General features: G+C 33.9%; 1 protein-coding gene across 2 annotated transcripts in view; it reads left to right on the forward strand.

The window, feature by feature from the left end:
* Positions 1-396: 396 nt before the first annotated feature.
* Positions 397-17789, forward strand: part of LOC106132373 (uncharacterized) — a 65170-nt gene continuing 47777 nt past the window's right edge. The window contains exons 1-3 of one of the 2 annotated variants that reach the window (XM_060947676.1): positions 397-526; positions 8137-10541; positions 11273-11406. In XM_060947676.1, coding sequence (XP_060803659.1) covers positions 485-526; positions 8137-10541; positions 11273-11406 — 2581 coding nt within the window. In that variant the 5' untranslated portion in view covers positions 397-484. Of the gene's footprint in view, positions 745-8136; positions 10542-11272; positions 11407-17789 lie in introns of both variants that reach the window. The other variant, XM_013331758.2, reaches the window with a different exon arrangement.

A 17789-nucleotide genomic window follows, 5' to 3' on the forward strand; every position in this document is an offset into this window, starting at 1 on the left:
TGAGTTATGAATATTTTCGATAGAAATCAGAATAAAACTATATATTTAGATTATTAATAAAGAATATTAAAGGTCATCATTTTCTAAAATTTATTTTCTTTGCAAACTAAACTGTGTTATCTTAAGGTATCTACGATATTTCTCATATACTTATAATAAAAAAAGTCCGAATACTTATCATTAGTGTAATGAATTTAATAATACTAGCTTAGTCATACTGAAAACTTTTAATGCTACTTCAGTTTAAAACAGGGAAGAAGGAACATATTTCGAACAAAATTTGGCGTGTGAAATCAATACCTACTGACACTTTTTAAAAGCAACCGTAGATAACGATTTATCAGGTGTGTTACTTATATTAATAACTGTGCTAATCGGTGCGATGCAATCGTTGCTTGTAAGTATCGGTTGGCCTCGTGACGTGTCTGAGGTTCTGCGGTCGAGCGGTCGAGCCATCTCCTCAACTGCGCTCCACACATGCGCCATGTCAGTCAACAACAGAATGCGCGCGCAAGCGAACCGTAATGTAACCAGTACATTTTTTACCATATCTACCGGCACCAACCATCACACTAGTATTGATCGGGCCTTCGTCGCGATACGGCGTCTCGAAAATGAGATTCTAATATTATCAGGCTCTGCCATTTTGCGATCAAATACATTCGGTGTGATCCCTTAGACTGCAATTATGGAGGTGTTTGTTGAGTGATTGATGTGATTTGGATAAGTGCCAATATGTCTAAGGTGAGTTGCGATTAAAACAATGGTTGAGTTGAAGGTAGTTGCTAAATCATTGCCAAGGACTTTGTTTGCAGGTTTTGGTGGAATATTTCCTTTAGGCACGTAAAAAATCTTTATAAAGCTTGCTATAAAATATAATTATTTTGAAATTTTAATTGAGTACTTTCTATGTACAAGAACTGAATCAGATATTAATATGTAATCTAATTAAATGCGGACCCCAATCCGACCACTGCCGCTGAGGAAATAATCAAAGATGAGCGATAATAGTTTTATGAATAAGGGAGACTATTATCTACCCAAAAATACTTCGTAGATGAAAATACAATATTCCTAGAGGTAAAACCAAGATAAAATAGAAAATAAGACATAACAGACAACAGATTTTCCTCCACGGTATCTAAATAAAGTTGTTGTCATTGTACTCGTATCACGTAGATATGAAATCTATCTTTAATGACAGAAGCAATTTTCTTCTATGCTGTGAAATAATATTTAGGTAGGTGGGTATTATGCTTTATTTGAATTTTTATTATCATCACACTTATTGATGTGCACCTAACTTAAATATTTTAAAATATAAATTGTATGGATAATTTCAATATTTTTAAAGATTACTTGATTTGTTATGAAGTGCTGCTGGTGATAATTATTTATTTCTGTTAGGAAAAAAAGCAATAGGGTTTTTAAATGCCATAAGATATAAGCATATGTATTGGGATCTTATACTAACGAAGTTGCTTGTCCACTGTACATAATGAAAAAATCATGATCCTAGGAATCAAATGAGTAGTGAACGCCTAAGAAAGTAACGATGAAATAAAACATTAAAAGGTAAAAATAATAAGTGAATTTACTTAAAGTAAAAAAAATACTAGCAGCCTGCCCCGGATATTACTTTCCATGAATGGAAACCGCGTTGCGCTCAATGATCTTATTCTTCGTATCTTCATTATATTGGAAACAAACTGAAACGGCGGTTGATTTTTAATTAAAATATTTAATATTGTGGCAGGTAGTATTTTTTTCATCCATCAAACTTACCAATACTTTAGTCGTAGTGGTTACGTCATCGGTATAAGTTTTGTACGGTCGATGGCCTCCCAGTTTTTGTCCAGCCAATGACGGGGTGTACAAAAAGAAAATTGCGCTGCATTGATTTACAATCTCATTGTTAGATCGATCGATGTTCGATGTAGCAAAATAAAATGTCGGCGTGTGTTAATGTTGGAAAAAGAACGCCAAAACGAACGTGACCTTGTGATAAAATCGGTGATGTCTTGGTGAAAATTTAGTCCAAGAGTTCGCTTAACCGACAAGCTCGCATGAAAAGTGTTATGGATGTGGATGAAGCGAAAGACGTATATAGGGATCGTGGCAAGAGGGAGTTATTAAATATTCATACATACATAGTCTCTGTCCTCCGGAAAAGAGTTGTGATTTTATGTAAGTACTAATGATTATGAACGTTTATGTGTGTGGATTGATGAATTTGTCAAAGATATAATTACTAAAAGTTTATTTCTATTGGAACAAAGTACGTACCTACGAGTGCTTATTAGAAGCATTAGCTAATATCCGATGTTTCAAGCAATCATAATACCTACACGCGAATCGAATTGGATATGGATGCAATGAAAACGGTGAATAGGTGTAATACTGATATAATGACGGCCTCTGTGGCGCAGCGGTAGCGCGCTTGTCTGTGACACCAGGGGTCCCGGGTTCGAATCCCGGCCAGGGCATGATGAGAAACGAACTTTCTCCGATTGGCCTGGGTCTTGGATGTTTATCTATATAAGTATTTATTATAAAATATAGTATCGTTGAGTTAGTATCTCGTAACACAAGTCTCGAACTTACTTCGAGGCTAACTCAATCAGTGTAATTTGTCCCGTATATATTTATTTATTTATTTATTTATTTAATGTCCTGAATTAGCACACTTAGGAAATGTATTTTTAGGAAATGCATTATACCTAGGGGAAATTATGCCGAAGGTTTGGCAGGTAAGAATTAATAAAGAAAATAAAAGAACGAAATGATCAAAAAAGATAGCATAAGCTCAAAATTTTGTATAGATATGATTGTTTCATTTTATCTTCTAAAGGAGTATCTGCTAAATTAATAAGGAATTATTTCAAAATATATCTATCCTTTTTTTAAAGATATAGCAGGAAATATTAACATGCTTTAACTTTTAAAATAACCTTCAAGTTATGTTTTTTGCTAATTATTTTGCGTGTTGCCTTTCACGTAATAAGATGAGGGAATATCAGGGAAACTTGAGCCTTATTTGAATTGAAACTAAGCAAAATTTCGATATTAATATTTGATTCTGATCGTGATCATCTCATTCATTTTATTATTACTTCATGATGTTATGAGTCGCGGATTTTATATGTACATAATACCTACGATGTTTTCATGTCATCGACCGTCTATTATTAAAATGATTGGAATATTGAATGGGAATAAATATGGTAACCTTAAATGTCACTTGGACATGAAGTTGTAAATATGATGACAATTATTTGATATTTTATGCCTTATGCATTACATAGGGATAGTACCTACTTTGCTTCGACGTTTGCCTAAACTATAAAGGCGCTTGTAATGTTCCTAATCTTCGTTAATTGAATCAACTCAAGGTGAGAGGTCGGGCGGGAGGGAATTATTCTAGTTCGTGTGTTTAGGTGTATGTTTTTTAAAAAAAACCGTCTTCTGACCGTTTTTTAGTGTGACTGACGTTCATGACAGAAATGTGAGGCACACAAAACGTGATATGGATATTTCATCACCTATTATAAAATGGGTATAAAACGTTGAAGAATTAGACCCTTGGAACAATGGGATTAGTACATATGTACACTTTTACTATCATGCTTTTGGGTCGGTTTCGAGTTAGCGGTAAATTTGTAAACTTATATGCTTTTTTTGTGAACGCCGATCGAGAATCTGAGAAGCCTTGATGAGAAAATGTTATGATGCGAGAGAGGGGGGTTCCAGAAATTAATTGATTCGCCATGTTTATTTATAAATTCCTGATAAACTAGTTTCTTTGTTACTCAGTCACGTCGCGCGCTTCGTTGTTTAGCACGATTGTAAAATAATTCGCTTTCTTGGAACTCAACTAAGTATCAGCCTATAGTATAGCCATTTTAAGAAATTAACTGGATGCAAGATATGGTTAACATCTTGAGGCAATTTTTATTCCATTCCACATGGAATGTGAATTCGTCATGCATATTCCCTATTTGGACTAATTAGTAAAAATACTCATAAATCCCAAATACACATTTATTTTCTTGAAAATGTTGGTAAGTCAACCAAGGTAGAAAAATTGTGAAAGAACTTTCCACAAGAAAATAATTGACATGTATACACGTTTATAACGAATATTTATAAGAACATTCTACTTTAAATATAATTCGTTAAAAATTTCCGCCTTGAGAAGAACAAGAAAAAAGAAAATCACTTACAATTAAGTATGCAATGGAAACTGGAGCACTATCAGACTATTAGCCAGGCAGGCATAATGTGCTAATGGCCTGTACACACGAAACATTCAACAACAGGTTTGTATCAGGGCCCTGTGTATAGCTACTGTTCACAATTATACACCAATTGCCAATTTACTTTTAAATTTCGAAATTATTATTTTATTTTCGCGTGCCAAATATATCAAACCAGTAGCGATTTCAAGAATATAATACAGCAGCTTTAAAGCTACTATATAAATAATTGCCGTGTGGTTCCCGGCACCAATACAAAAAAGAATAGGACCACTCCATCTCTTTCCCATGGATGTCGTAAAAGGCGACTAAGGGATAGGCTTATAAAATTGCGATTCTTTATTTAGGCGATGGGATATTGGATCTCAATTCCATCATTAAGCCTGCTCGGCTTAATGATGGAATGAGGCTGAACGTGGCCCGAAAAGACTGAATAGTCTCAGGCTCTGTCTACCCCGTAAGGGATATCCCTTACTCCCTTGCATACTGTATGTATGTATAAACAATAAATCTTATATTCGCCTGCAAAGGTTACGGAGGTCAGATGGGACTCGGTTCGTGTAAGATCCTGCTTTACCCAACCCAGGATCATGGTCAAAGGCGCACCCCGGCTTCCCTCCAGAGAGGTGAGGATGTAACCGGGACTAATGATTAGTGGAAGATGACGTCTATTTCATCCACATTGCGTAAACAGCCCTTAAAGGTTGGTTATATAGATATTAATAGGATAACTTTTTTTAATCGGATCATCTAATTAGTTATGTACCTAAAGGTATTAAATTGTAAATTGTTTGCACCGGTACCTCTATATAGTTGGAAACCTAAAAAGCGATGTTCGCGATGCTTGTGAAATCTTAAATTGCATAACGCACCTTACAATTATCAAGCTATTATCGCAACTATGATAATATTTAACAAGTTAGTAATGTTGGTCATGTCTGTCATCGTTATATACGTGTACATTGGGAAAGTAAGGCGAGTGCTTTGGTTAGTGGTATTAGGTATTAACCTATGCTGGATTGGTAATGTTAATATTTAAAAATAAGACGAAGGTAATGTTGGGAGGGTTTTAATTTTAGATATGTTCCATTTCATTCAATTTCTCATCTTACACCTGATTTCTTAAACTGCCTGACAGATAACAGATGAAAAAAAGTATCTATTGTGACAGGTAGGTACTTACATACATTTATAGCCGAGTAGAGGTGTTGTGATAGTTAACGAATTTGTATAATAAATACCTAAATTGCTTGACGGAATGAAAATAAAGCAAATGAATGATGATAAGGCAAGCTTATCGTTGGTATATTGTTCTCGCATTATGTGAAATCAGACTACACGTACAAGTCAAATGAACGCGTGCAAGCAATAACTTTCTATTTTCTTTTTGGTTGGTCTTTGATGACTACTCATGTACCTATTCAAATAATAAGAATCATAGCAAATATTTTACGTAAGGTGTAAGTAGTTATTGCTTTAACTTTCAAGTTATGGCAATTACAAATTCGGGTGAGAACATATTAATCATAGTTTTATATTATTTCGAATTCTATGGGCTGATCCATCTTTTCCAATGGATGTCGTAAAAGGCGACCAAAGGCCAGGCTTATACACTTGGGATTCTTTATCAGTCTTTCAAGACTGTCGGCTCTGTATATCCCGCAAGGGATATAGACGTGATTTTATGTATGTATATCTATGGGCGAGAAAAAAAAACCTAATAAGTTAGAACTTAAACAAATTGATATGTTCTTGAAAGCCATTCTCCGTCTGTGGTAATAATTAAATCTTTTAAATGAATACCTAAAATATTATAAATGTAAAAAATAAATTGTTTTTTAGTCCTTGTCTGTCTACACTTTATTCTTTCTCTATTTTTTCAATGGATGAAACATGTTTAAGATATTTATCTTAGTATGAAATGGGGTTGATTGAACTTTTTTATGCACTCATTTGTTTCACTCTAGTGATTCATCATTTACATTGTGGTACGTTCGCACGATCTGAAAACTCTATAATTGCTGACTACTATGTCATTATAAGAAACTGTTACTTTGAAATTACAAAGAAAATAATAAATACTTATCTGATGTTCTCACATCTTTTTTTAAAATAATGGGCACATGTGATGTGATGTCGTGATCAAGAAATCAAATTTTACTTCGTTATTCAGGTTTTAGGTATCGGTCGCTGATGCCATTGGATAGCATTCATAGGTGATCCCTGGGCTCCTCAGATCAACGCAAATGATGATGACAATGAAAAGGTACTTTAAAAATACAGTATCTTCCTTTGTTATGAGAAAGAGCCCCGTATGTTGTTTGCAGACGCTAAAATCAGGCACTACAGACCAAAACCTTAAAAAAAGGCTGATTAATCAATCTTTCTTGTATTTATGCTTCGTTAATTAACAACACAAATGCACTCGATCCATTCAAAACACGAGCATTAATATTCATTGTGAAATAAAAAGTAATTGCCCTGTGATATCTTCATACCACAATTCTAAAATGGTTAAATGTTTTCATATTTCGTCAAGATAAGGTTCAAACGATAGATATATATGTATAAACAAGTTAGCTGCGCAACATAACAGACCTTGAAAATACAATACTCTGTAATACAGTGCTCACTAACTCCGTCATACGATTTTAGACGCAAATAAATACCTTTCAAATTCATTACACGGTGGAATATTCTTGACAACGCATTTTACAAGCACAAGGAACACATTAAATGTGTTCCACGAGTTTTGAATTATTTATTGCTAATAATTATTACTTCACTTTTTGTCCATTGCTACATATCTATTAACTATTAGGTTATGCATGACAAAATATCACGCATGTTGAGAGTGGCCATTTGAATATATGTATAGAAACTTTATATTTAAAAAATAGCAGCATAAAATTTTGAAAAAGAGTAAAGGTACAAGTATCAATAATTTACCTTTAATTTAATTTTGTTAGCTGTAAGAGATGTCTCTTACAGCTAACCTGTAAATTATTGAAGAAACCGTTGTATGACTACCAGATTTGAAGTTAGTAAGAAGTTTAATTTGATTCACAATTGAAGGCATTATATGAATTATTAGACTGAGAAATGCCGGTTTATAACTGCCGTAGACGGTATTGAGTTTGTGGGACAATAGTTTATTTACTTGCGTATATCCAAGAAGATTTTATGTATGTATGTAATTTGATGAGCTCTCATCGTTTATTTGTAACTCCCTGCACTTTGTTTCTGTGTTGAAATGAAAATACCATTTCCTTCGATGTTTAGTATTATAAAACTTTGCAAAAGGATATGTTACTTCTTTTTGAAAGCCTTTTTAATATCTTGGCCAGGCTACTGGGTGAGATGTACCTAACATAGGATATATAGAAGGCGGCATTGAATATTGGACTCTTAAGTATAGATGACATAAAGTACATATTTTTAAATCCATGCATGTATTCTAATAAGGTTAGTTTTTCAAAATGTTACTCTGCATAGATACTTTTTATTTTTATTACCATTGAAGATAATGAGTAATTTGCAAATACATATGTAGGTATATATACTATATATTATATATATACGGTATACTTGCTATGCACAACATAACGCACTGTACTCACCCAGCGTAACAATACTTTGAACCGTGATGGAGAACACAAAAGTTTAAATAATACGGCTAGTGAGCAACAGACCAGACTAGACGTTGGTGTGGTTAATGTTTGTAATTTTATATAGTTGATTAATTTAAACTATTAATAAACGTCGATCAAATCCATAACTTAATTGTTTGTCAAATAATTCAAAATAAATAATACCAAAGAAGTGGTAAAGCCAGTATTAAAACTATTAAATATAATAAAAATGTTTGTTTTGATTTCAGATTCCCATCGATAAAAATGGAAAGTTGAGATCATTTGAGCTTCGAGGAATTTTTGCCAGCAATCCTTCAAGAATAACACGTACCGAGTCTTTGGATCGTGATGAGATAAAAAAAGCAACGAGCTTTACAGATACATCCTTCACCGATGTATCACAAAAAAATACAACAGATAAATCATTTTGTAAAACTTATGCCTCATTTATACCGAAAATGAGCTTAAATTTAGAGAAAGTAGTAGAACAAAACCCCCGAATTCTAGATTTACGAGAAAAATTGAATGCAATAACAAAAAAGCAAGATCGAAATGTTGATAAAAAAACGAAAGGTATACTTAACGATATAACACAAAAGTTAGTGGACGAGAAAGATCAAGATGAATCCGGACCCTATAGCTTACTATTTGATCTCAAAACAGATGCATCAACATCATGTCAGAATAAATCAGAAAACACTTGGAGTCAAACTAAAGGAGGCTACAATCAGAGTGTAAACCTCAATAATATGAAAGATAAAAGTCCAGATCGCATTGGAGTTAATGTTCTTAATTTCGATGATAAACCCCTGAAGGAATTTGAATACTCATGTGAAAGTGAAGTAAATTTTCCTACGAAAAAGGTGTTTAATACTCATTCAAGGTCAGATCTGTGCTTGCAATTGAAATCACACATGTATCCACGTTCTTTTGAAACAAATCTCAGTCCAAATGATCATTCCACAAGTAGAACAAATGAAGAGAATTCTCTCGATGACAGCTTAGGCATCTTAACCCCAGATCAAATGGACGATATTTGTTATTTGGAGAATGCATTTTCGCCAACAGTGGAGGGACTTCCAATATTTTGTGATAGTAATGGGTGTAACAAAACGTCACCCGATAATGGTGATTCACCATCAACTGATAAGACTGAAAGTAGTTCGGCAGCTTCTACAATACAAAACGATGGATTTGAAAATATCGATAGTAATAAAAATACACTATCACACGAATCGGCCACAAATGTTTGCAAAACGTATATTAAAAGTTTAGGTTCCTTTGATAATCAGTCAGAAAATAATGATGATCAAATTTGTCGTCACAAAGCAGAAGTTTCTGAGGAACATTCGGATTCTCATCATTTACTAGATATTACTTTTGAAAACGAAAATAATACTTCAAATCTAGTCGATGAAGAGTTTATGCCTTCGATTCACAGTAGCATTTTAGAACCCGTCAGTTCTATGGCAGATCATATAATTAATTTAGAGATTCGATTGGATTGCAAACAAGACAGTAGTATAATTGTAAGTAGAATTGAACAGACACCCTCTCCAGAAGATTTACCATTAGATAACTCAGATATAAATGGTGAAATAAGTTTGTTTTCTCAGTTGTCTGCTTCAACGTTACATGATTCTCAGACTTACTCTGATAGTAAAAATGACTATTCTAAGTCTATGGAGACATCAAAGGTTTCTAACAGCTTTATAACAAGTATCACCAGCATCACAAGTTTAGATGGATATCAAGGTGATGGAGAAATGTCAAGGCCTGTAAGTAGGGGCGCTGATAATTCTATGGAACAACGTGAAGATGCCCTGGAAATGAATTGGCAAAATGTTCCCGTGACCAGAAGAGCAGATCCTATGACTGACTCAGACTTTTTTACGGAAAGCGATGCTGATGGTTTAGATGACCAAATGCAAAGAGGCGATCGAAAAGCTCAAGTGATCGATGGTGCACTTTATGGAGGCAAAAATGGCGGAAACCCACCACTTATTGTAAATAGAAATGACGATTCATGTATGGAATCTAGTGGCGTATATACAGATTTCGAAAATCAAAGAGCTTCACCAGTATATCTAAATGTTATTGATGATATGTCTCCTGCGGGATCTACACCATCAACTCGTTCAGAATGCAGTCAAAAAAATAATAGTACAGGAAATATAAATGCATATTTTACTGCGTTGGATAATCCCTTAGATGACCCCAAAATAAATTTGAATGCTGTAACAAAAGATGTAACAACCACTAAAACTACAAGCAAAAGAAATTCTTTAAATAATGAAAAAGACATAAGAAGTGGCGATAAATGTAAAGAAGAAAAGCGAAGTTTCACTCTGAAAAAGTACAAAATGCCCAAACGTGATGTGCCAAGCAAACTGAAAAGTATGCTGGCTAATAAAAAGACTGATGTTGATGTTAGTGTACAAGGTAGCCCCAAAACCGTTAAAAAAATAGACAGGAGAGAGACTTTGGCAAAGAAAAATTCATTGGAAATGAAGACCGATTATAAAACGAAATCTTTCAAAGACATTAAATCTAAAGTGGATTGTTCTTATTCATTACAACGATCACAGACTGCATGTAGTGTTAGTAGGATGCTAAGCTCTAAATCTACGAACAACAACATTAAACCAAAAAGGTAATTCTTTTTACTTTTACTGAAAATGTTACATTTATTAGATTTGAGTAAGCTCTTACTCAAATCGAATAAATACTCGTTGATCGATATTTTTCTAATGTGGCAATGAATAGTTAAAAATATGTGGCTTTATCTATGGAGGTATCCATCGTGACGTAGTCTTGGCAAAATGGATACCTAGATAATACCAAGTTTTCTTCTAGGCTTCCGATACGAGCCGGATCAAGAGACGCTTTTTCTCCTTGACTTCCTATAAAATCTCTTTAGTGTCTCGTTAATAGTTTTGTATCAAAATTAGTATAAAATTTATACATGCATACATATTATGACGTCTTTATCCCTTATAGTGAGAGCCAACAGTCTTGAAAAGACTGAAAGGCCACTTTCAGCTGTATGAAATAATGAGGAATTGAGATTCAAATAGTGACAGGTTGCTAGCCGCAAGTTTATTAGCCGTTCCCTTAGTCGCCTTTTACGACAGCCATGATGGAGAAATGTCAAGGCCTGTAAGTAGGGCCGCTGATAATTCGACGAAAGTTGAGGATTATGGAAGTTGAGAAAGAGAGGATTGGTTGGAGTGGTCCTGTTCTTAAGTGCCGGGAAAAACAAATATGTATATATATATATTAGTCTGGTTATTTGTAGTTACCGAAAATAGTTTCCAAACGAGTTGACGGTATTCATATAGTATGCAATTTAATCTGACAATTCATTAAATAACTCTTTTACAGCCGTCACATGCGCATGCGCATGGACTTGGGTTCGGCAGCTGGCAGCGGCAAGAGTAGCCTGCACAGCTCACAAAGCGACATCAGCGCCTCCAGCACGCCTCTTGGGAAACATGCTACGAGCCGATTTCCTCTAAGTAAGTTTCTTTTATCTATAATCCTGAACTAAATATTATAAGAAGAACAGATTTGTAATTTTCTGTAACGAGTTAAGTTTAATAACTGGATCGTTTTTCAAGGAATTTGGCACAAAGATAAACTAGATGTTTAGAAGTAATATAAACCGAGAGTGACGAACAAAAGCTAGTTTTAATTGGATTCTTGACAATGATTGTTTTCTTAACTAACTACTACTTAAAGCGACCAGCCCCGGCTTTGCACGGTTAGAATTCATAGACATTAAAAGTTTATGAAGAAAACCCTCTTTCCAACATTTCAAAAGGGGGAAAATCCGTCCACAACTTTCCACGATTAGCGCATACATACAGGCGAAGAAAATAGGGGGTTACTATGCAGTGATGAAGTGATGATTTAGTGATTATACTAAACACTATATAATTTATACCAAGAATCCAACAAGTTAATAAAAGTTTGACAAGTTATTTAAATCAATTTGTATTTGTTTGACGAAGTAAGTTGTAGGCCTCCTGCTTTTTGATAGAATGATATAGGCCATGTAAAGTCATATGACTATGGTGATATTTTGATCTATTTATCACGATTCTCAATCTAGAGTAGAGTCATGTGATTAGATAGATGAACATCAAAATTTTGATAGTTAACAAAAAAGGATAAGTTCTATAGATACAAAACCCCAAAGTTAGTTCAATATTAATACATGTGTTTTAACCCCACAGAGGTCTTCAAAATAACATTTAGTTCCGAACCCTGAAGTTGGAACGAACACGAACACCCAAGGAAAATTTTATAATCGTTTTAAGCCTGTGACAAACTACGAGCAATGTTGTAACGGAGATCACAGCTATATAAATTTAAAAAGTTACGTCTTGTCTAACATTTTTGAAAACCATTCAATGGTTACAAGCCACGGACTACATTAATATTGAGTTCTTATTTTTTAATTTACTTGTTTCGTAGGGCATGTTAGGTATTTGGTCCATGGCCTTTTCGGTAAGGCAGAAATCGTTTCGTATTAAACCTCAGAATCGAGAATAATCTCAGGCGCAACCTGCGTGAGGCACATAATTCCAGAGAGGTAAACAGGCAACCGGGACTAAAGCCAGGTGATGACGATTTCCATGCACTTACTTGTAGGATAATATATGATATGATAGACACTTATCTTATGTATACATGACTGAAAATCAATAATCACAAAGTAAGCTAAGTCGCTTGGGAATTTTAAAATAAACTTTATTTCATCTTATAATAAAAACTTGTATCTCAGCTTCTACTTCGGTATGTTATCCCACTCCTTACGTGAATTATAAGTACCTTTTAACGTTTCTAAGAGTTTATAAGTAACTTCAGTATATAACAGGTATTAGTGGTTCAACAAGGACTACATCAGTTCTTGTTGGAAAACGTCCAAGATACTTACAAGTCTTCCTATTTTGATGAAGGTAATTATTTATCGCCCCTCTTATAATTATACTTTACTTAGAAGTACTTCAAAAACACTGTCAATAAATCAGGCAACTTAATTCCGTTCCAAATTATTTTTCTAAGGAGGCGTAGAATAAATATACCTAGCTAAAGTAATAAATAGAACTGGAGGAACAATTTTTATGAACACCTCATTAAATATAGTGTTCACAAGTTCATGAAAACTCTACCAACCACATGAGATATATTTTAATTACGTATGTTTGTTGTGCAGTTGTTTATATCGGCAGTTGTCGTTCCAGATTTATGCGTTTTAGAGATTTCGCGAGGATTTTACCACGAAAAATCAGCTGTGCTTTGTAAGTACACCGATGCGGAAGGTCAAGTGACAACTCGACTTGCTTCTCGTGGCAAGACGGGACCGCATGGCAACTGGCATTTCCTCCCGACTGGTTCTGTAGCAGCAAGAAGTCATGCCAGTCGCTAGCGAGACGCGAGCCGGCGCGCGCCGTTGGGTGTCTGTCGCGTTTGTGACGTCAAACTTGCACCGCGAAAAATCAATGGATACCTCGTAAGTTTGCCCGCATACCGCATTTTCTCAACGAAAATGTGTCATATGCAAGTGAAGTGATGACAGCGCCGCAGGATGCCTTAACACGAAGCCGGCGTTACAGATAGACACGTGAACGGTTAACTTTCCCGTATTTTTGTGTGGTGTCATTATTTTAGTTCATTATAATCTGAAGGTAAAAGTTCGCTAACGTCTTTCAACCTCCAGTAAGGCCATTAACCTGTGTGGATAAATAATATAAGACTACCTGATACCTATAATTTCAACATATTCTACAAATCGGGCCTTTAAGTTTTGTTAAGCCTTTTACAAGTAATTCACGGGTGATTGCTAAACTGTCCTTCGGTTTGTGCCAATTGCCACTGTCAACTCACTATTGGTTCTTCACTTGAGCTGAGCAAGATGTTATTAGAAAAGTAAACAAGTTACTGTGCCTCATTTTACCTACTACTCTCATTCTATAATGTTCTGTATTTTTATTGAAAGCTGAAATAACGTAAAATTGACTTGAAGTTTGAAGTTGTGATGGTTCTGCAAAGGAAGGATAGATACAAGGAAGAAAAGTTAGTGGTAGTGTTCACTTTGGGTTGAAAAAAACTAATGGAAAAAAAATGAGAAAGAATACGAAAACTTACCAACACACAAATATTATCTACTCAACACAAGAGCAATGATAAGATGCTATCAAAACGAAAGAATGATAAAATTCCAAAATTATGAAGGAACGTTACTAAAGCCATCATTCAGCATTAGCTCATTAGAAAATTATAACTTAATAGATACTACATATATTATGAATATGAAGTTAAGTAATATCCTAAAATAAACACATCAAATGAAAAAACAAATTTAATAAGACGATATGGTCCTTTAATCCCAATTTTTAAGGCTAAGGAATGTCTAAATCGTAGAATTTATTTTTTATTTGAAATTAAAATGTAATATGAAACAAATCAAAATGACATTAAATTTACTACGTGAAAAGTTCGGATGGAAAGAGCAAATAAAATCTCGCAAGTTATTTATTGCGACCTGACAAATAAGTAGTATCTTGATAGTGTAGAGTTTATACATCCGGTGCATGCTGAATTGTTGACTCAGCGGATACAAAAAAAATACGAAAATATTTAAACCTGTATTTCGTAACTTACGTAATTTCTGTAGTAATGCTTGTATCTTTATAACAGAATAGCAAACAAAATATCATTGTCTCTTTTAAATGAGAATATTATTACTTGTCATCTTATTAAAAGTTTGATATAAGATTATTCGAGAGCAAGAAATTATAATACTAAGTATTTAAAAAAAATTCTTAGTGTTTACAAATTATCAACATGCAGAAAACGCATAGCAACTACATTGGAAGAAAATATCGAACAAACTTAAAGGTGTTTGTTCGATATTTTCTGAATAAATTTTTAAATGAAGTAATTCGTTAAAATAAACTTGTTAGGCTTTAAGATCTTCAAAAAGGTAATCTGTATTTAGATTGCGGCTACGTTTATCTACACCTTGCAATCTTGTATAATGGACTCAGGTGGTCATACACCTACCTTTCACCGACCATGAGACACACGCGAGAAATGATTGAAACTCGTTAAATTCATAAAGAAATAATCCGTTTCGAAAGCATGACGGTGTGAGAGTCGATATATATGTATTTCATTTCCTAGCTCTTATAACGACACGTTACGCAGCTATATACTAGAAATCATGAGAATTTTCTTATGGTGGTACCGTACCTTGGCCGAAGACAAAAACGAAAATGTTATTTTCTGAATATGCATGCATTGTTGTTACTGGTCACAGTTTAGAGTTTACATTTCATCTGTTACACATGTTACAGTTACCTACAGAATAAGCAAAATTTTACATAATGTTTATCAAAACTTTTATCTTTATAATTTATCTACGAATCTTCGCAATCGAAGTTTACCTGGAAAGGTAGAATCAAAGACGCGTTTAGTTTTTATCAAAGATTGAGAGATCACAGCTACTTAACTCGAGTAAATATAAGGAAGGTTATAAAAAACTGGAAACTTATAATCTCTGCCTTATTTCAATAGAAGCTAGGTTTTTCTTGCGCTTTTGTAGAAACAGAATAAGAAGATAAATGTGCGAACATTGAACAAAGGTTTGCTGCGTAACCTAACAGATAACACACACCTGCATATTTGTGTTGACTTTGCCAATCAAAGGCTACCATCAAATAGGTGTTTTAGTTTAGAAGTGTGCTGTTGAAATCCGCTGGAGACTGATGCAGTGTAACGGGTTATTCTCGTCGATGGATTTGTTGACGAAGCAAGAATCGTTGACCCCACACCGCAGCAAAATTGACGAGGCAGTAGGACGCAAAATAGACTGCACATCGGCTTTTAATAAAAAAAATTGTTTGTCTCTAAAATAAATAGCAAAGACTAGCTATAATTTGAACAATGAAGCGTAGAAAATACACTTAAGTTTTTTATTTACTACGCTCTTCTTTTAATTCAATTTATTCACCAAGTTACGAAGAACGTTACTGAAACTTAAAAGAGACTTAGGCAAAACAAATGAAAATTTATATACTTATAAATCTTTTTTTAGATATGTATGTGTTGCAATACTCAGCAAGCGCCGAACCTTTTTTAAAATAAAGGGAAGTGGATCTGAAAGACACAAACTAACTAAAATATTTGTGTTGTGTGAAATGCAATTACAACTAGAATAAGCAGGCATGCGAATGTAACCCTTATAAATATAACAAATTTGGTATTTGGGTCAACACCCAGTCAATGACCAAACCATACATATGAATATTTAAGTTATTCACCCGATTTCAGTGACCCTAAACGTTATCGCTAATCTAGGACAAAGTTTTATCGGCACCTATTACTACAAAGTACTAATGTCCAAAAACATTTTTTTGGGTTATTGGACAAGAGCTCTTATTAGGAATTAACTTAAACAGAAAAAGAGAACTGCTTTCGTAGACGTGTTACTTTAAATTTAACAACCTTTATATTAACCTATACATACATACATATATAATGTTCTACATCATCTATATTATGTATTTATTTGCATTGTATTGAACCTCAAAAATATGACCGATATTCAAGTATTTACTACAAATTCAAATATTACTATCTAACCGATTGCAGTAACATTTTGTAATCATTTTAAGGTTCAAGTCCACAACCGTAGGAAGCCAAGTGGGCGAATTGTCTTTATTCGCCTTCAATAGCTTAAAAGCAAGGATAGTCTAGTCATTAATGTAAAGTCACAAGCTTTTCAGGCCACCGGCGTAGCTCTGTGCTTTAGTGGGTCAACTATTGTTACGTTATGTTAGTAACACAGTCAATCTATATTATTTAATCAAGAATTCAAATATAACATAGACATTAAATTTGAAGAATTTGAGTCAATTGAGCGGAACATTTTGTCAGTGACAAAAAATATTCAACTACGTCTTTTGGCTAAATTTAAAGATGATTTTCTTTAAAATCTTGACGATCAAAACACTTAATAATTATGAAGTCTTTCATAATTAAAAAGTGTATTTTGATCGAATTTTCTAATAATCTTTCTAGACGTACCATCAGCTCTCGTCAGTATTCTAAGTTTGCTATCTCCCTTTATCTCATATTTCTCAATCTTTCTGTAACCAATTCTCAAAAAACTTACCTTGATTCTCTACCAATGATATTGTTAATAATATCAATCAATCACGGATACAGCTGTAATCTATACTAATATTATAAAGCTGAAGAGTTTGTTTTGTTTGTTTGTTTGTTTGTTTGTTTGTTTGTTTGTTTGTTTGTTTGTTTGTTTGTTTGTTTGTTTGTTTAAACGCGCTAATCTCAGAAACTACTGAACCGATTTGAATAATTCTTTCACTGTTAGATAGTCTATTTATCGAGGAAGGCTATAGGCTACATTATATTCCGGATTTCCTACGGGAAACGTCAACAATGCAGGTGAAAGTTGAATGAGTCGGCCATCTGCGAGCTTTCCACGCGAACGCTGCGCAAACCAACAAAGATGTAGTAAAACAATGTACTCAAGATGTGAAGTACTCATTTTTTGCCACAAAAAAGTCCGCGAGAGCATATATCTATCTCTTAAGGTTTACTTACAATAACCACTTTTATGTTCATTTTTTAAGATTATTTTTTCATTATAAACATAAGTTATTTTGAAACCAATTTTATTTAATTCAGTATTAATCCTTATCCAAATAAATATGTTTATTACTTTCGGCTTTTCATGTACACTAAAATTGCCATTTACAGTATATAAATCAGACGAATAGGTTTTGAGATATAGTCGTTATAAGCAATTTGCAGCGAAACATTTAATACGGCGAACCAGCGTTCTTTCTAATACGCGTGACCGCGTGAA

This window comes from Amyelois transitella, chromosome 14 (genome assembly GCF_032362555.1).
Source record: "Amyelois transitella isolate CPQ chromosome 14, ilAmyTran1.1, whole genome shotgun sequence".
Classification (NCBI taxonomy): Eukaryota; Metazoa; Arthropoda; class Insecta; order Lepidoptera; family Pyralidae; genus Amyelois; species Amyelois transitella.